The following is a 24,616-nucleotide window of genomic DNA, read 5'->3' as shown; positions in this document are numbered from 1 at the left end:
AAACATTTTTTCCACAGGCTTATTATTTTTATAAATACTTTAAAGCAAGGTAAGTTTATTTTTAGCCCCGTTAGAATATAAAATTATTTTTTTCAAAAATTTAAATTGTTTAAAATAGTTATTTAATGTAATTTATAGTTTATTTTAAAAATGTGATTTAAAAAAAAAACTATTTGAATGTTTAGTGCTATTTTGGGGCCGTAGTATTTATAAGTCTTGACAGCTCTTCCTGTCAGACTTATGAATGGAGCATTCCCTGCTCCGACTGGCTGCCCATGGCCCGCGTGATCCCAGGGGACGCATCGAACTAACTGCGCCCCTGGGATACGCAAGCACTGCGCGCCGGCTGCTGGACCAGGCCCCGGATCGGAATTCCACAGGGGCTCACAGCTCAACGGCCAGCGCGCAAGGTAAGTGCAGGTCGGGGGCTTGCACCTGCGGGAAGCCCCCGACCCGAATTTCTGGGCCAGTACTCATTTTGCCAGCAGCACCAGGCCAAAGCTCATAGAATGCTGATTTTTTTAAAAAAATGGACTGGCATTTTCAACCATTGCATTCTGCATAAAAGCACATCTTTATAGCCCCATTTCCTCCAAATCAATTATCAACAGGATCACTGCTAAATAGTGCATGCCTTCTCCATCAAAAAATACACATCAGAAGGCAAATGTTATCATAAATGCCATCATTAGAACAGTTAAATTTTGTCTACACAATGTGTTCATTTAAACCCCATGCATCTATAATTTGGGACAAGTGCTCAAAGAGAGAATATTTAGAACTTTATACAGGTTTAACTTAGAAACAAATTAGTGATCATCATCAAATAGGGATATAAATATAATACCATAAGCACTAAGTAAATCTTTCAACCAGATGGTTGTAAAAGGCCAGGTCTATTAAACAATTTTGTATTTTTGTTTATACAGTACCCGAACATTTCCGACACATTTCACTCTCATTTCATCAAGGAATTGCATCTTTAGCACCACTCTAGGGTCCATCCGAGGAGGAAATGGCAAACCAGTGACAATCACAGCTCGTCCATTCATGTCAGCAAAATCCAAGCCTTCGCTGGCCTAAAGAACTCATAAAAGGAACAATAAATGGAGTAACATAGAAACTTAAAGACATACATATTCTAACAAAAAGACATATATTTCAATAAATTAATTGGGTTCAAATTGCCCAGACTCACTTCACCTTTAGACCTGTAAAGTCAGGAGGGTTTCATCCCATCACTCTGGCCTGGGTTCAAAGCAGGGTGAAAGGAGTGTGTACTAACCCACTGTACATCTATATATACACACCTACTACCAAAGTTTTGCACAAAGACATTGCATATGGTTTGATGTATTTTGTTAATCTCATGAAAACATTGAACCATGTTACCTCCTATGGCTTAGATTATTTCTAGTTACTGATGCCACTTCCTAGGCTCTCTGTAAGTGGGGTCGCTTTGGGGTTGAAGTGGCTCCAAGATGACACTTCAGGCCATGGGGCAACCTTCTGTGGCAGACTGTGCAATCCACTACCTGAATCAGGCAGGTACACATTATTCCAGGGTACTGATGCCAAGCCTTCAATCACTGAATTCCTTTTCCAAGCCCCTTGACCTTTCCAATTACATCTACTCATTTAATACCCCCATAAAACTCACCTCTATGACCAAGCTTTTGATCATTCTGCATAATCCCTCATTTTTTTGATTTGGCATCCCTTTTCTCTGCCCCCGCCCCCTCGATACCTGTGATGCACCGTGAGATATTTTTCAACATTAAAACGGGCCAAGTTGCTGTTGTTGCTTGCTATCTGTACTTGCATTTGCTGACACTACTTTCAGTTAGCAAAATCAGCAATCACCGGTACAATCAGCAATCACATTGAGATAGAGATCAACATTAAGATCTGTGACAAAAGCAAGTAGATCTTCCCACATCATTAATCTAAAACATTATATTGCATTTTGGATTTCATTTAGTAATGTGTACAACAAAGTTACCTGGCCAATTCTAACAAGATTTGTTTGTTGAGGGATTGTACAGCTGTACAAATGAGTCTAGTTTACTCACCTTTCCTCTGCACACCGCGTAGAAACAAGCTCCATTAGACTTTGGATCGCTTACTTTATCATAGTACGCACCCATAGCCTGGAACAGATTTGCCATTAGTAAGAAACTTGCTCTGACAAAAACAAACTCAGTCACCAAGTGCCAAGAATACTTGAACTGCTGTGATAATTTAGTTTTTCATTAAGTAAATGGAATCATAAATGCAGACCCACAGACCAGTGAAAAAGAACCAAAATAAATCAAACCTCTGTAAATGATCCTTTGCCCTTCGCTTCCACAAAAATGGGTTTGATCTCTTCTATTCTATTGGAAATGCCCTGCTCCTGTTAGAAAGAATAATTTAAATGGAACAGAATCTATGAACTCTTTCTTCATCATGTAGCTTCTAATGACTAGATTTTTTCACCATGTACAAAACAATTCTAGAAGTTGCATATTGTACATTGAGGAATCTTTGGATATTGCATATTTTTACAGCACTTGTTTAGAATTTGTTTCAACAGAATCGAGGAGATTTATAATTTTCCTGATTTATGGGATGGCTTAATGTGGAGATATCTTGCTGCACTTGTTCTCAAACACGTGTACACACAAATTCAAACTGTTGAAATTACTATACACACTGAATCTGTTAACTGCTTGCTCTAACTTCATTTAAATGACGCAAACTAATGAATCCATAAATAAACGGCAGCAATTTACACAGGAAAAATAGCTGCCAGTTTCACTTTTGCCAATTGAAGAGTGACCTCAAATACGTTAAAAGAAACCTAATTTGGTCAATTTTCTCAAACTCTCTGTTTGGTCACTTACCTTCCAGAACTCGAGGCTTTTATCCATGACAGGATATGATGGGAAGAACACCAATAAACCATTTGGCACCACTCTAGACAGATTAACTGGAGATGGGGAGGGGAAACAAACATGTAATTGCAAAGTACCTGATTTGGGAGGTTATTTAAAGCATCCAAATTATTTTGACAAGGTTTGTAAAGAACCACTTCAAAATATTTTACAGTACTTAACTTTTTGTTTTGAATGTATAGAAAACCTCCCCTCACCAAAAACGTTATTTCTGTAGAATAGCTGAATCTGTACAGAACCATATGTTTGATTGGCACTCTGCAATGATGAATTTGTTCTAAACCACAGCTCTTAATAAGGAGGAGTTCAATTTGTCAAGGTGGGCAGAGGGGAGACCAAGAGGCCGAGAGCGCACCAGAGAGAGTGCGAGACCCCGGCAGCGAGACAGACACGGCAGAGCGCGAGCGAGCCAGCCAGCCAGAGAGCGCGAGAGCGAGCCAGCCAGCCAGAGAGCGCGAGAGCGAGCCAGCCAGCCAGAGGGCGAGAGCGAGCCAGCCAGAGCGAGAGCGAGCCAGCCAGCCAGCGAGAGAGAGCCAGCCAGAGAGCGAGAGCACGAGCCAGCCAGCGAGAGCGAGAAAGAGCCAGAGCGCTAGCGAGAAAGAGCCAGAGCGCGAGCGAGAAAGAGCCAGAGAGCGAGCGAGAAAGAGCCAGAGAGCGAGCGAGAAAGAGCCAGAGAGCGAGCAAGAGCCAGAGCGCGAGCGAGAAAGAGCCAGAGCGCGAGCGAGAAAGAGCCAGAGCGCGAGCGAGAAAGAGCCAGAGAGCGAGCGAGAAAGAGCCAGAGCGCGAGCGAGAAAGAGCCAGAGAGCGAGCGAGAAAGAGCCAGAGAGCGAGCGAGAAAGAGCCAGAGAGCGAGCGAGAAAGAGCCAGAGAGCGAGCGAGAAAGAGCCAGAGCGCGAGCGAGAAAGAGCCAGAGAGCGAGCGAGAAAGAGCCAGAGAGCGAGAAAGAGCCAGAGCGCGAGCGAGAAAGAGCCAGAGAGCGAGCGAGACAGCCAGAGAGCGAGCGAGAGAGACAGCCAGAGCGAGCGAGACAGCCAGAGAGCGAGCGAGACAGCCAGAGAGCGAGCGAGAGAGACAGCCAGAGAGCGAGCGAGACAGCCAGAGAGCGAGCGAGCGAGACAGCCAGAGAGCGAGCGAGACAGCCAGAGAGCGAGCGAGACAGCCAGCCAGAGAGCGAGCGAGACAGCCAGAGAGCGAGCGAGAGAGACAGCCAGAGAGCGAGCGAGAGACAGCCAGAGAGCGAGCGAGAGAGACAGCCAGAGAGCGAGCGAGAGAGACAGCCAGAGAGCGAGCGAGAGAGACAGCCAGAGAGCGAGCGAGAGAGACAGCCAGAGAGCGAGCGAGAGAGACAGCCAGAGAGCGAGCGAGAGCCAAAACACGAGCAAGCCAGCGAGAGAGACAGTCATTTTAACCACAAAAAACAGGTAGGTTAGGACTAGGTGGGATGTAAAAAAAATGTTAATCTTAAAACCCGCCCACTTCCGGTTTTAATAGAGGGCGGGCAACCAACCCGCTCTCAGGAGGTGGGTTGGGTATTTAAATATAATGAGGCTGCGTGCCTCATACTTAACCTGTCTTCCCCGTTAAATCTGGCTGGCTGGGTTTCCTGGGCCTCGTGGACTGCTTGTGGGCCAGGAGGAACAGGAATGCTTCCTCCCAGCTCACCAACATTATCTACTTCCCTGCCCGCCATCGGAGAGCCTTCCCCCCCCCCCCCCCCGCTCCAATGACTTCGGGTTTCCCGAACAAAACTCCAAACCCCCACTTACAAAACCCGCCCCAGTCAAGATCTGGGCCAGAGAGAGACAGAGAGAAAATGAAAATCTAGATACACACCAGGAATTGGTCTAGTGACTGCAAGAGTTTCAAACAATTTAACAAAGTGCTTGAGATTTATGTTATTGGGACATGACACATCAAGTTGCCAATTTTAACAAAGCACACCGAAATGAAAGATGGACATCTGGATTATTATTTTACTGAGTCAACGTTGGAAAATCATGATTTCAATTTTCATTTATTTGTTCTAAATTCCATCTTTTGTTATTCACATTAAGTTCAAATGTTGCTGCTTAGGAGTAGGTTTGAGTTTGAGATTGCAAAACAGGGGATCGTTCTGGGTGAACAGCAGCAGACTGAACACAACAGCGTTGACAGCTCCAGCAGGACATGTTACACGTGAGGCTGGATCCTCAAACTCAATGGGGAATGTCAGGGGAGATTGACTATTAGATCAATATTCAGCATGCAGCTTTCAAGACTCATCAAGAGCCATATTACATGCCATTGAAAATTATACAATTGCAGTGACTTAATCTCAATTTGAGAACAAAATTCACCTACTTACTCATTGTTTTTCCAAGGGATGACATGTACTCAGGTGAAAACCTAAACAGGGAGAATAGTTCCCATCACGATTAAGAGCCATAAAACTTCCCATGTGCAATTACACAATATATGCTGCTGAATTATAGGTTACTGAAAGTTTTCTCATCACAAATCATTAAAATGTAACTGAACCATTAGCAAAAGGAGTCACTGGTGTGGTTCAAATGGTCCAAAAATTAATTAAAAAACACAGAATCCCAAAAGACATCCTTTACATACAGCACTGTTAAGATACTCAATACCCAGTTGCCCCAGTACTTATCTTAAGATTGCTGCGATTTTCAACATTGTCTATTAACACCTTTCACAAACTATTCATTGGTGAGCCTCTCCACATTACGCAGAGATCAGTGTTATCACTTTTGCCAGAAGTCCAACACATTTGAAATCTCTAAATGCTTTTTTGTGGCGTGCCTGCAGGAAATTGGTGATCTATGTGCAGATGTTTTTAAATTAGGCAACTCTCAATGTTTGTTATGGCATGAGCGAGCATGCAGCCCACAAGAGTCTGGACTTGACTCAACCTGTTTCTCCCTCTCGCGCAGCTGCCACTTTAATATAGCCATAATAGTCATCTGTGTGAATCAGAGTAATGAAATGTGAATTATGCATGTTCTTTTTGACTACCTTTACCACGGAAAGGCTGTGTGTTATAAATGAACACTTCAAACATACATAAGACAGCAAACAGGTCTATTATGAAAATCAACCTTCTGCTCAGTAAGTTGTGCCATGTCAAGTAACCTAAAACTATTCTGTATTAGTGGTCATATAAATGCATTTGCATCTTACCTTTTGTTATATGCAGAGCTCAACTGTGCTCCATCAGGGCCTTTTGGAACAATCCCAATCCATATCTGGTGTTTGTCAATTACATGAGGATTTTCCAGACTGATAGGGAAAGGGCTTAAAGATGCATGGCATGCATTAATTAATGTAAATGTAAAATCCAGTTACACGCATATACATTATTGTTCATAGAATAAAACACTCCAATGATTTAAATACATATTGCAATATTTAATATACAAGTTTAAATATTTAAAACAAAATTATTCCAACACTACTAGGTAAGCTTGAATGAAGGTATTCATATTCATTTTTACAAAGCTAGTGATTTTTTTGGACAAGCATAAGTCATTAGAAACACTTTTTAGATCCACTTTTTTTAAAATTGAGATCGTCACTGATTTATTATTCTGGATACCATCTGTGCAATGCAGCAGGGTATTGTCCTTTCAAACTGGGATTACTTACTTGCAGTAGCACTGGCTAAAATGCTTAAATGGAATAATAGTTGCATGCTAAACTTGTATCGCACCTTGGAGTACTGTGCACAATTTTTTTTAAAATTTGTTCCGAGATGTGGGTGTTGCTGGCAAGGCCAGCATTTATTGTTCATCCCTACTTGCTCTTGAGAAGGTGGTGATGAGCCACCTTCTTGAACCGCTGCAATCCTTGTGGTGAAGGTACCCCAACAGTAGTTAGGGAGAGAGTTCCAGAATTTTGACCCAGTGACAATGAAGGAACGTTGATACATTTCCAAGTCAGGATGGGGTGTAACTTGGAGGAAAGGTAATTGATGAAGCAGCTGAAGATGGTTGGGCCTAGGATACTGCCCTGCAGAACTCCTGCAGCAATGTCCTGGGGCTGAGATGCAGGGTTGCAAAGGGGTGGAAAGTTTCCGGTAAATTTCCGGAAATTTTCCACGGGAAGTTTAGCTTGGGAATTTTGCCCAAAAAAGCACATGCTAGCATAATATTGTTTTTTTTGTATTTCTTTCTTTTTTTTCCCCCACAGGTCCGCTCTTAAAATTACTAACAGAGATGGAATCTTAATTATTAAGGAATTTCTTAATCAATATATGTTTATCTTCTTACTTGGCTTGTTTTAATAATTACAAGTTTTGTGTGTGACTGTGAACAAATGTGTCCTGATTGGTTGGATGAGCGATTAGCTCCCTCTATTTGTAATATTTGCATATCAAGTTGTGATTGGCCTGCAGGCATCTGTAAGACTGCTATAGTTTTTTTAAGATCCAGGTTAGGGGTCCTGAGGGAAGTCATTTTGTTTTCTGCTGATGTTGTGATGATGCAGTAAGTAAATCAGACTTTATACCAAATAAACCAGTTACTTGTTGAACTCTGTTGTCCTTCAATTTAAAATATACAAAATAATACACTATTGGTGATGTAGCGTCGTGTGTGTACAGGTCATGCTTCCATCACATGGAGCATCAGCAAAAATGTACTCACCCTGTTGCAATCGTGCTGATCGACCGCAGTTCGACACAGAGATGAATGCCCTTTATTTCTCTGCATAGAACAATGCCACGTTTACCGTCGGATGTGTGGAAGCATTTTACCCCAGGCATTAAAGATGGAAAGACTGTGTACATGTGCAAACACTGTAGAAAGCCATATGTAAAGAATGCCACAAAGATGCAGCAGCATTTATCCAACGATCTTGGATCACAAAAGGTCTTTGCAGTAGTTACTGACAATGCTGCGAATATGAAGGCTGCTTGGGCTCAAGTGGAGGAGGCCTACCCTCATATTACGGCTATTGGGTGCGCAGCTCATGGGCTTAACCTGCTCCTCAAGGACATCATGGGTTTGAGAACCATGGAAGCACTGTACAAGAGAGCCAAGCAAGTTGTTAAGTATGTCAGGGGAAAACAGGTAGTTGCAGCAACCTACAACTCCACTGAAGCTGCCCAACAACACTAGATGGGGTGGTGTTGTCATAATGTACAACAGCCTTCTGGAGGGTAAGGAGTCGCTGCAAGAAATGGCAATATCCCAGTCTGGGGATATGGAAACCACCATCAAGAAAATACTGCTGGATGATGTGTTTTGGGAGAGAGTGGTTAGCAGCCTTAAACTACTCTCACCAGTAGCATCTGCAATTGCTCAGATTGAAGGAGATGACGCTGTCTTGTCAGATGTTCTCAGGCTTTTTACTGATTTAAAAGAACAAATCAGCATTGCCCTACCCACATCCCTGCTGCTCAAAGCAGAGGAGAAGGCAATTGTTCAATTCATACAGACGCGTCAAGAATTTTGTGTCAAGCCGATTCATGCTGCAGCATACATGCTGGACCCAAAGCATGTTGGGAGACCAATACTTTCTGGAGAACAGATCAACAGCGCTTACAGTGTGATTTCTACCCTCTCACACCATCTCAATCTGGATGTGGGCAAAGTTCTGGGAAGTCTGGCAAAGTTCTCTACCAAGCAAGGTCTTTGGAATGGGGATGAGATATGGGAATCATGCAAGCATATCAGTGCACATACCTGGTGGAAGGGACTTTGTGCATCTGAGGCCCTGTCACCTATTGCATCGGTGATACTCCAAATCCCACCTTCATCAGCGGCCTCTGAACGAAACTGGTCACTTTTTGGGAATACGCATACAAAGGTGCGCAACAGGCTGACTAACAAGAGAGTGGAGAAACTGGTGGCTATCCAGGCGAACCTACAACTTATTGAGCCAGATACAGAAGTGTCCACCACACAGCTAGACACTGACACAGAGGAGGAAATGGACACGTCAGAGCCAGAGAATCAGGAGGAGCAATGAGGAGTAGAAGACTCAGAAGACTCATGAGTAGAAGACTCAAAGGGACAAAATAAGGACAAATTACAGGCTAAATAAGCTGACGCTCTTTTTATTTTATTTTAGATGGGTCTTTTTTGTGGGGGTTCAATAAAATTCAAAATTATAACCTAAATAAAGTTTTGAAAGCCTGTTTTTATTTGTATGGAACAGTATGTCTATTTTGACGACAAAGATAATATAAGGGTCAGAGACAAAAACTATCAGTGTGCAAAAAAACTCAAAATTCCCATAAATTCCCAAAATTCCCATAAATTCCTGAAAATTCCCATGGAAAGTTTCCTCTTTTAAAAATTCCCAGAATTTTGCAACCCTACTGAGATGATTGACCTCCAACAACCACAACCATCTTCCTTTGTGCTTGGTATGACTCCAGCCAGTCTAGAGTTTTCTCCCCGATTCCCACTGACTTCCAATTTTACTGGGGCTCCTTGATGTCACACTCGGTTGCCATAAATGCTACTTTGATGTCAAGGGCAGTCACTCTCACCTCACCTCTGGAATTCAGCTCTTTTGTCCATGTTTGGACCAAGACTGTAATGAGGTCTGGAACCAAGTGGTCCTGGCTGAACCCAAAGTGAGCACTGGTGAGTAAGTGCCGCTTGATAGCACTGTCGCCATCACTTTGCTGGTCGCCACATTATAAAAAGGATATAGTGGCACTGGAGAGGGTGCAAAAAAAGATTTACAAGGATGATACCAGAAATGCGAGGTTATACCTATCAGGAAAAGGATGAACAGGCTGGATCTCTTTTTCTCTTGAAAAGAGAAGGCTGAGGGGTGACCTAATAGTGGTCTTTAATATTCTGAAAGGCTTTGATATATAGAGAGGGAGAGAGAGAGAGAGAGAGAGAGAGAGAAAGAAAGAGTGTGTTTCCACTTGTAGGGAAGAGCAATACTAGAGGCCATCAATATAAGATAGTCACCAAGAAATCAAATAGGGAATTCAGAAGAAATGTCTTTATCTAGAGAGTGGTGAGAATGTGGAACTCGTTACCACAGGAAGTGGATGAAGCAAATGGTATAGATGCATTTAAGGGGAGGCTAGATAAGGATATGAGGGAGAAGGGAATAGAGGGTTATGCTGATAGAATTAGATGAGGAAAGCCAGGAGGCTCGTATGGAGCATAAATGCCGGCATGGACTGGTTTGGGCTGAATGGCCTGTTTTGCACTGTATATCCCATGTAATATAATATCATGACTGCATCCTATGACTATTAATTGTTTCATTCTGAGCCTGCACCGCTGGATGCTATGGAATACATGAACATTCAGACTTACTGAACTTGTAAAATCTATATTTATATTATACATCCAAATTGTATTGAATTTTCAGCTGGTAACATTGTGGAAAACAAGGCAAGTAGTTTAATAATACATTTCTACATGCTTTAATGAACATACTCACATTTGCATTTCTGAAGTGAAAGAGGACAGCGGAGCAAGGGTACCACTTGTGAGGATGATGGACCGAACCCCTTGGCGTACCAGCTCAGCCATACTGTAGCCAGGGCAGAAGCACCAGTAACTTAAAATTTTTCCTGTCAACATAATTATGCTTTTCACAAGGAGATAACAACAAAGGAATGGATATCATAATATTTAAACATATCTAGAAAAGATACTTACTACCGGATATATTACCAGCCAGTAGATTACTTCTGTCCCAGTTTTTAAGTTGTGTCGAGGACATATGATAAAACATTGAGGGATGTACTTTTAAAAAAAAATAAACAGGGTGATTTGATGATTCATGAGCAAAGTTGTGAGTGAGTTATGGTCAGCATAATGAGCTGGATATAGAATTAATCCCACCATACTTCAACATGTATTCCGTTCATGCTGCAATCAAGGCAACCACACTTATACAAGAATATTAGATCTAAATATTCATTTTTAAACATAAACCATATTAATGCATAGATTATGGAAAGTATGAACCTTTTATCCCCCCGCAGTTCTGATGATATTACCATGAAATGTGACATGGTCTTCCTTTGGTCTCCGAGCTACACTGCTGCCAGTGCTGCTTTTAAAACTCAGTTTAGAATTCTGCTTTTTAAGTAACTGTGCCAGCCTGAAGGGTCCAGCAGCAATTTACTGTGATATATATATTTTGTTACTTTAAAAATGTACAAGTTATTCTGAAACAGTACATCTATCTGCACATATTTCCTGTCACACCAGAGTTCTGCCACACTTAATCACAAGTAAAATATTCCCAATACTAGGAAAATTTCTGTTACACTTATACTCGACTGACTCATTTTCTCACCCCATTGGTTCATTTGTAAATTTTACTTCCAAATTTTCAGATACAAGGCAGAAATAAAGAGCTGTAAACTACATCAGAATGCTTGCAAGTTTTTAAACAATTACAATTGTCAAAGCAATAAAATCAAATCTGCAAGCCCCTTTAGCCACTCACTGAATAACTTATACAGGAAACTTTATGCTATCCGGCACCCACGGGACCGAGCTGCTGCCGTTGCCTCAAAACTGCCGTACTCTCCAGAGTTAATGTTGAGAGATACGGAGATTCTTATCTCCGTATTTGACAACAAACACTGTTGCTTAGCAACAGCTTCTAAACACTCGGGTGTGGCCCTAAAGCTCTGTAGCTGAAGCTGTTGCTATAGCTACAGACCTTGCACAGCTTGACTGTTCAAACAAAGCAAAAAAACCAAACAAAGAATAAAAAACGGCTGCTGATTTTTGCCGGTGGCTCCAGATTGCCGGATAGCTCACCTCCGGATAGCACAAAGTTCCCTGTAGTTTGGATTCTGTCATTCTGATCTTGTCTCCTCCCTAGCTGCAGGGCTCGATTTTAATGAAGGAGGCGGTCGACGACAGTCCCGCTGCTTGGCGTCTTCCGGAACTGCTCCTGGTTGTCGCCGCCCTGCAGATGAGATTTTAGGTTGATTGGCCTCGTTACGGCCGACATGCAGGGCTCTCCAGGTAAGTGCTTGCAGAGTGTCAGATTGTCACCTCTGATGACATGCTATTTCAGTAAAGATTTAAAGGGACCATCTCCCCTTTGTAGAAGCATTAGCTTTTTTCTGTTAAAAGTGCTGGCTGCTGCAGGAATGGCAGCACCAAAAACTAAGGCTGCACCCAGGTTCAATGAGGGCTCCCTCCATGCTCCTGTGGAGGGAGTTATAGGACGTCAGGATCTCCTCTTCCCTGGAAACGGAAGGAGGCGGCCTCCCCAGCAAACCAAGGCAGCTTTGGCTGCAAATTGCTGTGGAGGCAAGTTCGAGGTCTGTGTGCAGACGCACATGGATTCAGTGTCGAAAAAGGTTTAATGATCTGCTGAGATCACCTAAAGTGTGGCCTCTGTGTTCTAGGAAATGGAAGCTGAAGAGGGGCGAATTCCATTTAGAATGTTGGTGGTGACACTGAGCGCAAACCACCGTTTATTGGACAGATGATGCCTGAGGTTTTGAGAATGTCGGACTTCTATTCATCTTCATGTGCCAGCCACCTGTGGTTGAAGCGTAAGCTTACTTGAATCTGGCATGGATGAGTGCATCCCTTGCCTGACAACCAGCAATGTGGTCACGTGCCGCTGGATTGGCCACATCCATCCCCTCAAGGCGTCGCTCCCCGTCCTCTTCTTCCGTGGAGGCTGTGTGCTGAGCCACTTGTTCATCCGGCAGCACTAAGCCGCGCTGCTGTGCGATGTTGTACAGGGCACAGCAGACCACGACGATTCTGGACACCCTGGCTGGTGCATACTGCAAGGCTCCACCAGATCTGTCCAGGCATCGGAAGCACATTTTGAGCAAGCCGGTGGTTTGCTCGATGATGCTTCTGGTGGAAATGTGGATCGCATTCCTCAGCTTCGTTTGATGGCCTCATCGGTGCCATGAGCCACTTTTTCAGGGGATAGCCCTTGTTGCCAAGAAGCCATCCGGAAAGTTGGTTTGGCGGATGGAAAAGCTGAGGCACAGTAGACTGGCGCAGGATGAAGGAGTCATGGCAACTGCCAGGGTACTTAGCGCAAACATGCATGATGATCTTCCTGTGGTTACACACCAGCTGGACAGTCAGGGAGTGGAATCCCTTGCAGTTGACAAATACAGCTGGGTTGTGATAGGGGGCCCTAATGGCAACATGTGTGCAGTCTATGACGCCCTGCACCATTGGCAAGCCTGCTATATTGGCAAAGCCAACCGCATTCGCAGTCACACTTGGGCCATCCGTGGAGAAGTGGATGTAATTGTGCGCCTTTGCAAAGAGGGCATCGGTGACCTGCTTGATGCAGGTGTGTGCGGCCAGCTGGGAGATGCCGCTGATCGCTGGAAGGAGCCTGAAGCAAAGAAGTTGAGTGCGGTGACTTCTGCACTGGTAAGGAGTGTCCACACACTCCTCTGGGCTCCAGGTGCTGGTGCAGCATTGCGCAGATGTCAGCGACTACGTCTCTTGAAAGTCTCGGCCTTCTTTGGCACTGCTGCTCATTATTCCAATCAGGTCACACTGCAGATGGGTGTCAGCTTGAACAGTCACAAGGTCAGTAGATTTGCAAAATCTTATCCCAAACCTCCAACCACAAAGTTGTTGCATTTGAATGTCAGCCATGTTACAGGAGCGCTTTTAAAATGCTGCACCAATGACTACAATTCATGTACCCGAGAAACTCGTCTCCTTGCAGCTGGCGTGATTCTGGCAAGACGGGAAACAGGAGCCAGAAGCACGAAAATCAAAAACTACTATAAAAATAGGATTAGCAAGGCAGTTAATAGGCTCTTAACTGCCTTAACTACCTGTCCCACCAGTTCTCGTCGGGTCAGTTCGGGAGCGGCTGACCGACACATAAAAATCGCGTGGGGGCGGGATGGAGGCGGGTTTGCAGCCCAAAGCCATTTTTTCTGATTTTTGCTGCCGACCCACCTCGGGGCTATTAAAAGCGAGCCCACAGTCAGTAAGTAATATACGCACACCTATTCTTGCCCCCTGGACTTCTCACTTGACCAACCTTCTATCCAATTATCAATTGATCAATCCCAAACTAACCCCAAATGCCCTGCTCCTTCCCCGTAGCCTTCTATGTTCCTCTGCCTCAAATATTTATCCAATCTCCCCTTAAAAAAAAATGCAGTGGTTTCTGCCTGAACTACTCCCTATGGCAAAGTATTCCATATTCTGTGGGGGGGAAAAAAAGGTTCAATCTCTCTCCTCAAACTCTTACTGAGAATTTTAAAGTGATGACTCCAACTAGAGTAAATAGTTTTTACCTATTCACTGCATCAAAACCCTTCATCAGTGATTACATAAATCTATGCTCTTTGGAACACAACTCTTGGGTACCTAATTCCGAGTTTCTGAAAGCTGCCCAGAAATACAATACAAGAGTCCATGAACATGGATTTTGAATTTTTTTTTAATACAAGAAGTATAATCTTTTTGATCATACTAGCAAGTAACAAGTAACCATGAACAGTACAATCATTTACTGGACCATTTGCTTTGGCTACACTGCTCCATGGCATTTGCCTCCCTCTGTGCAAGGCTATATTGTAGTATTAAATCCTTGATGATTTACAGACATGCCAGTAGTAGGGTTGGATAACCCCAACATACAATTTCACTGCACCAGTGAATTTTAAACCAGGGAGTCTCGACTAAGCACCAAGTAGAAAGTGAAACTCAGAGGATTCAATGAAACACTTGATTACCGACCACTACGGTTATGCAAAGGCCATTTTCTGATAACTTCAACTGAATCACTCCTCAGAAGATGTTTAGTTTGAAAACTGAATGTTGTCCAGTTTTATTTGTTTGGTCCCTTGTACAGGAAGACAGGATTTAAATGTCTAGCAGGACACTGCTCATAGCCAGCAACAGCATTGAAAGCAGGTGGTTGTTCTCATGGAAGAGCATGTCCAGAGCCAATTCTTGTGGTGTCTGGCTGATTTTTTACTCGCCTCCAGGCTGGCTCCCAGCCCAATCTCCCACTTTTTCCACCTCATCTCCCTCCCACATCATTCCCAATAGCTCTACAATCAGAATTTAATACATTTTGCCATCTCGTCAGCTTGTTTCATGATGGGAAAGAAAGACGAGGATTTGTTCAGTGACTCTGACATTTTGTCACAATTGTGTTTCCATTTTTAATATTTTTTGAAATCTTCAATGTTTTGGGTAGTGGATATAAATGTTTCTTGGTTCTGCTTTATTCATATTTAATTATTTTCTTCAGGAAAGAGAAAGCTGAGACCTTTAAATTCTGAAGAAGTTTGATAGGGTAGACGTAGAGAAGATGTTTCCACTTGTGGGAGAGACCAAAACTAGGGGCAATAAATGTAAGATAGTCACCAAAAAATCCAATAGAGAATTCAGGAGAAACTTCTTTACTCAGAGTGGTTAGAATGTGGGACTCGCTACCACAAGGAGTAGTTGAGGTGAACAGCATAGATGCATTTAAGGGGAAGCAAGATGAGTACATGGAGGAGAAAGGCATAGAAGGTTATGCTGATATAGGGTTAGATGAAGTGGAGTGGGTGGAGGTTCATGTGGAGCACAAACGCCGGCATAGACCAGTTGGGCCAAATGGCCTGTTTCTGTGCTGTAAATTCAATGCAGGAGCTGAGAGTCCCCTGGCATCCTGGCCAAATTTTAAGCCTCAACAAACGGGTCATGCTGCAATTACACCCTCCTGCCAGTAGAGGCACTGCAGTGCCAGACACTGGGAGGTGGGTGCAATTACAGTGTGACAAGTTTACATGGGCAGTTTCCATTATAAATGTGGATATAGGAATTTATGTCAGAAATATATAAAAATACAGACAAAATGTATGATTTTAAAATGGTAACTGAATTACCTCTAATATACCACTAGTGAAGTTAGCTGCTACAATAAAAATTTCCATTCACAGGAAATTCGTTTTACTAAATGGTGTCATATTAGATTATGTGAAAGAAAAAAATGAAACATATTTAGCACTGAAAAGGGGAAAGAAGATGTATGGGGGTTGGTGTGGAGTGCTGGTACATGATGGGGATTTGGCTCTTTACAAAAATGGTCAGGAAAGGCAGTGCATAGCATTACCTCACATAATCGCGTAACTGGGCTGGCTACAAGGTACAATCAAAAACATAGAAATGCAAATGTTGCAAGACAAAGGAGTTGCTCAAGATGTGTAACCGCCCTAGAAACCAGATAGCCTAACAATATCCCAAGGACATTAAGTAGATCAGGAAGCAGACACAAAGTCAACAATTCTTGGGACTAGGACAAAGGACCAGTAAACAAATGCTGATAAGAGATAAAAATGATGTTATAATGCAGAACATTCTAGAAGGTAGACGGGAACAATGTATAGCACATCAAACTGTATGTATAAGTATCTACTAACTACTGTAACAATTCGGAGCAGCTTGACGAAGGCGGAAGCAGGCTGTCTCCCCACCAGTGGCCGCCCCACCGGTGTGAATAAAGGCGGTTTGGACTCTTGATCTCGGATTTGTGTTGAGCGATTTGAAATTACTCCACAACAAGCACCTTCTTGTGTCTCTCAGAAAGAATGACTTGCTTTGAAGTGCAGACATTTGTTGCAAGTAGGCAAATGCCGTAGTTATTTTGCACACAGTAAGAAGCCACAAACAGCAAATGAATAAATAATCAGTTAATTTATTTTTGGTGGTATTGTTCTCCTTTGGTAGTTTAAATAATCCTGATTAGATTTGTACCTTGTTTTTTTGTAACCGATGATGTCCATAAATCAGTTCTCTGCTGCTTCTTCTTCCCACTGGTATCTGGGTGTATATGAACCTATGGGAAATATTAATTGCATATATTCATATCAGTAAAAAAGGAATTGGTAATTATTAAAATACTGGGAAAGCTCAGTGTTTAGTGGCAAACAACAGATATTAAAATCCTGCCAGCATATATTTTTTTTAAATACTTAAGCAAATTTACATGTGGTATATACAAACCTGAGTACAGGAAACTTTGTGCTATCCGGAAGTTGAATGTCCGGCAACTTTGATCTAACGGCAGAAATCAGCAGCCGTTTTGGTTTGGTTTTTTTTCTGCTTTTCACAGGCAGGCTCTGGAAAGCGTCTTTGTCGCTTAGCAACAGCTTCAGAGACGCTTCCAAGCTACTGGGCCGAGTGTTTACAAGCTGTTGCTGAGCAACAGTGTTTGTGGTCAGACACGGCAGGCTCTAGAAAGCGCCTCTGTATCTTAGCAACAGCTTCAGAGACGCTTCCAAGCCACGGGCCAAGTGTTTACAAGCTGTTGCTGAGCAACAGTGTTTGTGGTCAGATACTGCGATGAAAAGCTCCTATCTGATAACATTGACGCTGGTCTATCCGGAGCTTTTAAAAAAACGGCAGTAGCTCGGTCCCATGGGTGCCGGATAGCACAAAGTTTCCTGTATGTAGGAAGCATGTGTGATGAAATATGTCATTCATCAGACTCCGTATTTAACTACATATATTGTATTGCCTGCTCCTGTGTTTGTATTGCCTGCTCCTGTGTTTTTTTACCTTGTATTGTATATAGTGCACCGCCCCCTTTCTCCTCATTGGGTGTGTCGGCTCCGCCCATACCTGGCCCTACTTAAGACAAGCCCAGGCTTGTCTTGCAGCAGAACAGCAGAATGCTAGGTGAAGACACAGGCATCTTTCTTTGCTAATAAAAGCCTTGTTTTATCCAGTTAACTTTGAGCCTTGAAGTTATTGAGGCGCATCAATGTTATTAGCAAACTTTCAACGATGGATCAACTTTTGAAACCGGAACGCTTGGATTTGGACCCGCATGCTTCGGATGCATCGGCACGGTTTGGACACTGGTTCCAGTGCTTGGAATTTTTTATGGCCAACTCCGAAGCCGTCACAGCCTCTAGAGCTACCGGAGATGTGAAACTCGGGATCCTGCAGAATCGGGTAAGCCACCGGGTTTTTCCACTCATCCAAGACGCCGCCACCTACCTGGATGCCTGCAACATTCTAAAGGCCCACTATCAGCGGCCTACCAACGAGGTGTACGCCAGGCATCTGCTTGCTACCTGCACACAGCGACCCGGAGAGTCGCTAGAGGACTTTCTAGTCACCCTAAAAGTGCTTGGCAAAGACTGCAAATGCAAAGACGTGAAAGCCACGGTATACACAGACGAGCTTATTCGGGATGCCTTTATCGCAGGCCTTAGCTCTAATTACATCCGGCAGAGACTGCTAGAGAAAACGGGCCTAGATCTGACAGCGCGATCGCTGGATGTGGCTCAGAAGAACTCTGACTCCTACTCTTCAGGCCGCGCGGCCCACGCCGTCTCGTACGCACCAAGGGCGCCGCCATGTTGGAAGACATCTTCCCCGCCCGGTAGCCCAACACCGTCGGGGCCCTGCTCTCCCCCCAGAAGCCCTACGACCGCCGCGACGCATTGGGGCCCCAAATGCTACTCCTGCGGGCAGCCGAAGCACACCAGGAACCTGTGCCCGGCGAAAGACACCACCTGCTGTAAGTGCGGTAAGGGGCACTTTGGGAAGGTGTGCAGAGGGAACCCCGCAGGCAAACCCGCCACCGCCGCATGCGCGCCGTGGGAGCAGCCATCTTGGACGCCATCTTGTCCGACCTCGTGGGGTCCGCCATCTCGCGAGCAGACATCGTGGACGCCATCTTACCCGGCCTCGTGTGGCCCACCATCTTGTCCCGATCAGGGCCCTACAGTGGCGTCGATCACAGTGGACCAGTCCAGACCGCACCCACTATCCAAATCGGTTGGTGGACATCGAGGTAAACGGGTGCAAGGTTAAATGTTTAATTGACAGCGGGAGCACGGAGAGCTTCATTCACCCTGGTCTGGTACAACGACTCTCTCTAACTATAGTCCCTACTCAGGGCACGATCTCTATGGCCGACAAAACCCAGATATCGACTATTGCGGGTTACTGCACGGTACGACTGTCCGTTAAAGGCACTGTATATAATAATTTTAAACTGTTAATTATGAAGGATTTATGTGTGAGCGTGATCTTGGGCCTGGATTTTCAGTGCCACCACCAAAGCATCACGCTCAATTTCGGTGGGTCCCAGCCGCCCCTCACAGTGTGCGGTCTGGCTACCCTGAAGGTAACGCCGCCTTCGCTATTCGCGAACCTTACCCCTAACTGCCGACCAATAGCGACCAAAAGCAGGAGGTACAGCTGGGAGGACAGGCGGTTTATCGCGACCGAGGTAGACAGGCTCCTGAGGGAGCGCATTATTGAACGCAGCAACAGCCCGTGGCGCGCCCAAGTGGTGGTGGTGAGGGGTAGCGAGAAGAAGCGGATGGTGATTGACTATAGTCAAACAGTCAACATCTATACCCAACTAGACGCCTACCTGCTACCCCGCATATCCGAGATGGTGAACCAAATTGCCCAATACCGGGTGTTCTCCACTATCGACCTCAAGTCAGCGTACCACCAGCTCCCTATCAGACCAGAGGACCGTTCGTACACCGCCTTCGAGGCAAACGGACGCCTCTACCAGTTCCTCAGAGTCCCCTTTGGGGTGACGAATGGGGTCTCGGTCTTTCAGAGGGAGATGGACCGCATGGTCGATGACCACCACTTGCAGGCAACCTTCCCCTATCTCGACAACGTCACCATCTGCGGCCACAACCAACAGGACCACGACTCAAACCTCGCGAGGTTTCTGAAAACCGCATAAAAACTCAACCTCACTTACGAGGGCAAGTGCATTTTCAACACCACGCGCCTCTGCATACTAGGCAGCGTGGTGGAGAATGGGGAAATCGGACCAGACCCCGACTGATTGCGCCCGCTACGGGAGCTGCCCCTGCCCAACACTCCCAAAGCCCTGAAAAGGTGCCTGGGGTTATTCTCGTATTATGCCCAATGGGTCCCTAACTACTCCGATAAAGCCCGCCCCCTCTTGAAAGCATCCTCTTTCCCGCTCTCTGCTGAGGCCCATGCTGCCTTCAAAAGCATTAAGCAGGATATTGAGCAGGCCACGCTACAGGCAGTGGACGAGAACACTCCCTTTCAAGTGGAAAGTGATGCGTCTGACTTTGCCTTGGCGGCCATCCTCAACCAGGCGGGGCGGCCCGTAGCTTTCTTCTCGAGGACCCTCCAGGGGCCCGAAATCAGACACTCCTCCGTGGAAAAGGAGGCCCAAGCCATCATGGAGGCAGTGCGCCACTGGCGGCACTACCTAGCCGGCAAACGCTTCACCCTACTTACCGACCAGCGGTCGGTAGCGTTTATGTTCAATAATAAAGAGGGGGAAGATTAAAAATGATAAGATTCTTAGGTGGCGGATCGAGCTCTCCACCTTCGAGTACGACATCATATACCGGCCGGGGGCCCTTAACGAATCCCCCGACGCCCTCTCACGAGGGATGTGTGCCAACGCCACCAGGGATCGGCTACAGACCCTCCACAACGACCTCGGCCACCCAGGGGTCACACGGCTGTTCCACTTCATAAAGTCCCGCAACTTACCCTACTCGATTGAGGAAGTTCGGTCTCTGACCAGGAACTGCCGCACTTGCGCTGAGTGCAAGCCTCGGTTCTACCGCCCTGATAGAGCCCACCTAATCAAAGCTACACGGCCCTTTGAGCGGCTTAGCCTAGATTTCAAGGGCCCCCTCCCGTCCGTCGACCGCAATGTTTACTTCCTGAACATTGTGGACGAATACTCCCGTTTCCCATTCGCCTTCCCCTGCCCAGACATGACCAGCGCCACGGTCATTAAATGCCTCAACAGCCTGTTCTGCCTGTTCGGTATGCCAAGCTATATCCACACGGATAGGGGGGCGTCCTTCATGAGTGAAGAGCTACGCCAGTACATGCTGTCCAAGGGGATTGCCACGAGCCATACCACCAGCTACAACCCCCGGGGTAACGGTCAGGTGGAGCGAGAGAATGGGACAGTATGGAGGGCAGTCACTCTAACTCTAAGGACCAAGGGCCTCCCTATCTCCCGCTGGCAGGAAGTCCTCCCAGATGTGCTCCACTCAATACGGTCACTATTGTGTACCGCCACTAATGCCACGCCTTATGAGCTAATGTTTGTGTTTCCCCGGCAATCCACCTCAGGCGTATCGATACCGTCATGGCTCTCCACCCCAGGTCCGGTACTTTTGCAGAAGCATGTGAGGGGCCACAAGACGGACCCTCTCGTGAAGCCAGTGCACCTGCTCCACGCCAACCCACAATATGCGTATGTCCGGCACGCCGACGGACGGGAGGACACTGTGTCCATAAAAGACCGCGCCCCAGCCGGTAACAACAGCAACAATGACAACGACTACAACAACAACAGCAACAACAACCACAACAACTATTACCCACCCACTCCACCCACTATTCTTTCATCACCCCTGGAAGAACACCAGCCAACGGTACCCCCACCACCTACTCCTTCAACAACCCCGGTGGCGCCCCCGGCAGAGACCCAGGAGGTCACCTGGGACACCCAGCCAGCACCCGCGGCACCGCAACCGTTACGTCGGTCACAGAGGACTATCACACCCCCGGACAGACTAAATCTGTAGAAGGGGTGAATGTGATGAAATATGTCGTCATTCATCAGACTCTGTATTTAACTACATATATTGTATTGCCTGCTCCTGTGTTTGTATTGCCTGCTCCTGTGTTTTTTACCTTGTATTGTATATAGTGCACCGCCCCCTTTCTCCCCATTGGGTGTGTCGGCTCCGCCCATACCTGGCCCTACTTAAGACAAGCCCAGGCTTGTCTTGCAGCAGAACAGCAGAATGCTAGGTGAAGACACAGGCATCTTTCTTTGCTAATAAAAGCCTTGTTTTATCCAGTTAACTTTGAACCTTGAAGTTATTGAGGCGCATCAGCATGCAATAGTAACCACAGTGTAACTTGCAGACATGGGTAAATTCACAGGCTGCACATGGGTAAATTCACAGGCTGCACATGGGTAAATTCACAGGCTGCACATTCCCCATGAGGACATAATTGGAATTGACACCGTTACAAAATGACTAAACATTTCAGAAAAGTCATTATGTTTTCTGTGAGCAATAATACCATTAGAACACCGATTAAAAAAACAAATTCAAAAATAACCTTGTAATGCTTCGCCACATTCTGTCCCATTGTGTGTGGTGCAGTACCCTCCGGAGGATCTATGCAGAAAACAATCTGAAAAGAAAGGTCGATTTATTAGAATAAAATATTGCAGTAGATACACTGCATTATCACCACCAGCTCCAATACTTATCCACAATATGCATTCTGAGGTATTTCATCACGTCAGTGCATTGCTGGCTTCTCTGCTTTATTCAGCTGTTGTGCTGGATCCTAGATGGAAATCTGATTTCTCCTGAGCCAAATTCTGTTTCTCAGCTGGCTTCTGGGCTTCACAGTGGCATCCACCTTCACTGCTGTTTTCTACAGAGACTGTACTCTCTGCTGGACTACCTCTATTCCAGTACCTGGTCTGCTTCTGGAGGCTCAGGGCTGGATTTTGCGCGGGGGGGGTTCAGCGGACGTGATCGGTTGTGCATTGGGTGGGAAAGTGTTTATTTCCCCCCAGTGGGTCGGGACCCCACTGTGCACCTTTACCAAATGTCGGGTCTGTCAGTGCTGAGCAGACCCGACACGCAGCGGCGGGGGAGGCAATTAAAATCATTAGTGGCTTGTTTACAGACACTTATCAATGGTTTTCCCCCAGCTTTTTAGATTGGCAGGTCGCCCACTGGTTTCCCGCTGTCTGTGAAGCTGAGGCAGGAGGTCAGTGGCCACTGAATCAGCTGATGAGTTGACAGCTTCAAATGTCAAGTCAAAGCTCCCAGCTGATTGAGAAATGTCCCCATAACCACTAGCTTCTCTAAACTGCATTTCCACTACAGATTCAGGATGCTGCAAGTCTTTACACATGTCTCCATCCAGTCTGAACTCATTACCTCTCTCTCACCATTGATTTTTTGTTTCTGTCATCTGTACTTCACCTGTCATCTATTCCATCAGCATGAGTGCCCTTGAAACACTCACCTTGGTCCTCAGAATCCCACCACAATCAGCCCCAACACCAGCAGCAGCAGGCATACCAACCTTCTCCGCAATCAACTGATGCTGCACAGGACACAGGGCATCAGCACCCAACCACATTGCTGCCCAGAAGGCCAGGGATGGCTTCACCATGGCCACATTTACTTCACTTGATGCTATATCCCGGCTGCCACTTGATGCGCTAGGTTGACACCAGCCCACACCAACACCATAAAGCATCCCTACAATGCCCAAGCCATTCCTTTCACACTCATCACCATTGTGAGGGGTACCGTTATGTCTCACCATTCACTGCAACGCACTAAGCCACTTCCAAAGGTGCACACAAATCTGTCCAAGAACGCAAAGTGTTGAAAATAAAGGTTTCAATGTTTGACACCACATTAACAGAAACTTTACATGAACATTGCATAAAACACTCAAGTGCCTTCTCTTGTGTGTTGTTAGTTGGTATGATTGGACTAGGGTGAGGGGGCATGTGAGGGATGGTTAGTGAGATGGGGATCTGATAATATAGATAGAGAGGGATGGGTGGATGTGCAAAGTAAGTTGGTGTGAGTAAGGCTGTGCAGGAGTAGGGTAGGGAGGGCAGAGTAAAGGGGATGTGATGAGAGGCACAGCAGGACGAGGTTGAGTGTGGCTTTGTACTAACGTTTCGTGATCTACTGAGATAATTGAAACATTTGCGGCACGGCACCCAGGTCCTCCTGAACACATCCCCGCTTGTGTCCTCCTCTGCAATGTGCAACCAGGCTGTGTTGATCTCCTGGGGAGGTCTCTTCCGCCCATGGGAAGGGAAAAGGACCTCCCTGCGTGCTGTGACTCCCTCCATAAACATATGGAGGGAGTCATCGGAGAGCCTGGGTGCAGCCCTGCACCGTGTTCGTCAGTGTTTGCAGCACCTCAATGCTGTAGAACACTGACAGCACAATTGTCAAACTAAATTTGGGCATGGTCCCTTTAAGGAAACCGACTGATGACGCGCCATCAAATGACATCACCGGACCCACTTCCTCTAATTGCCCAGGAAATGCACTGGGCGGGCCCAATCTCGGGATATTCATTTCAGAGGCTGGGATGGAGACAGCAGGGTCGGGGGCCCGCCCCCGATGTCGCCTGCCACGGACCCGCCGAGGTTCATAAAATCCAGCCCTCAGTTTTCTGTTCCTCTGCTGGGAATTTTCACTGTGCTGAATTAGCTCTGATCAGTTCCTGCTGGTTCCCATCCTGCTCCTTTGCTGCTGAATTGTCTCTGCTTTTCTGCTATCCATTTGCTTTCCATAGCTGATGACTCCATTCATCCTTCAGAACTCCTCAGTCACCCTTTGCTGGACTGATTCAGGCTCTTGCTGCTGGTCCCATCTTGTGTGCTCTTCACCTGCCTTCAACTGTTTCTCAGACCAGCTCCTTCATCTGCATTGATCACATGAATTTACTTTTCACCCTCCCCTGGGTCCCTGGACTGCACTAGCTTTTAGTGATGTGTGTGCATGGGTACCTAAATCCTTTTGCTCCTCCACAGCTCCTAGTCTCTCACCATTAGGAAAACATTCTATTTGCCTTCATCAGATCTGAAGTGGATGACTTCACACTTCCCCATATTGAACTCCATCTACCATAGTTTTGCCCACTCACTTATTCTGTCTATGTCTTTTTGCAACGGCCTTCTCTCAT

The 24,616-nt window shown here is 45.7% G+C and overlaps 1 protein-coding gene across 5 annotated transcripts in view; it reads right to left on the bottom strand.

Annotated features, from left to right (window-relative positions):
• The window catches only part of rtel1 (regulator of telomere elongation helicase 1), a 145,581-nt gene that overhangs the window by 56,700 nt on the left and 64,265 nt on the right, over positions 1-24,616 (bottom strand). For all 5 annotated transcript variants that reach the window (XM_086005347.1, XM_086005350.1, XM_086005346.1 and 2 more), the window contains exons 16-24: positions 21,998-22,072; positions 16,634-16,715; positions 10,350-10,482; positions 6,114-6,227; positions 5,281-5,321; positions 2,886-2,971; positions 2,318-2,395; positions 2,073-2,150; positions 933-1,079 (exon numbers count right to left, since the gene is read on the bottom strand). In XM_086005347.1, the coding sequence (XP_085861473.1) occupies positions 933-1,079; positions 2,073-2,150; positions 2,318-2,395; positions 2,886-2,971; positions 5,281-5,321; positions 6,114-6,227; positions 10,350-10,482; positions 16,634-16,715; positions 21,998-22,072 (834 nt within the window). The remainder of the gene's footprint in view (positions 1-932; positions 1,080-2,072; positions 2,151-2,317; positions 2,396-2,885; positions 2,972-5,280; positions 5,322-6,113; positions 6,228-10,349; positions 10,483-16,633; positions 16,716-21,997; positions 22,073-24,616) is intronic.

Source organism: Somniosus microcephalus, chromosome 13 (genome assembly GCF_052327205.1).
Source record: "Somniosus microcephalus isolate GS21.2 chromosome 13, FLI_Smic_1.0, whole genome shotgun sequence".
Lineage (NCBI taxonomy): Eukaryota > Metazoa > Chordata > Chondrichthyes > Squaliformes > Somniosidae > Somniosus > Somniosus microcephalus.
This window is presented reverse-complemented; position numbering and strand designations above follow the sequence as displayed.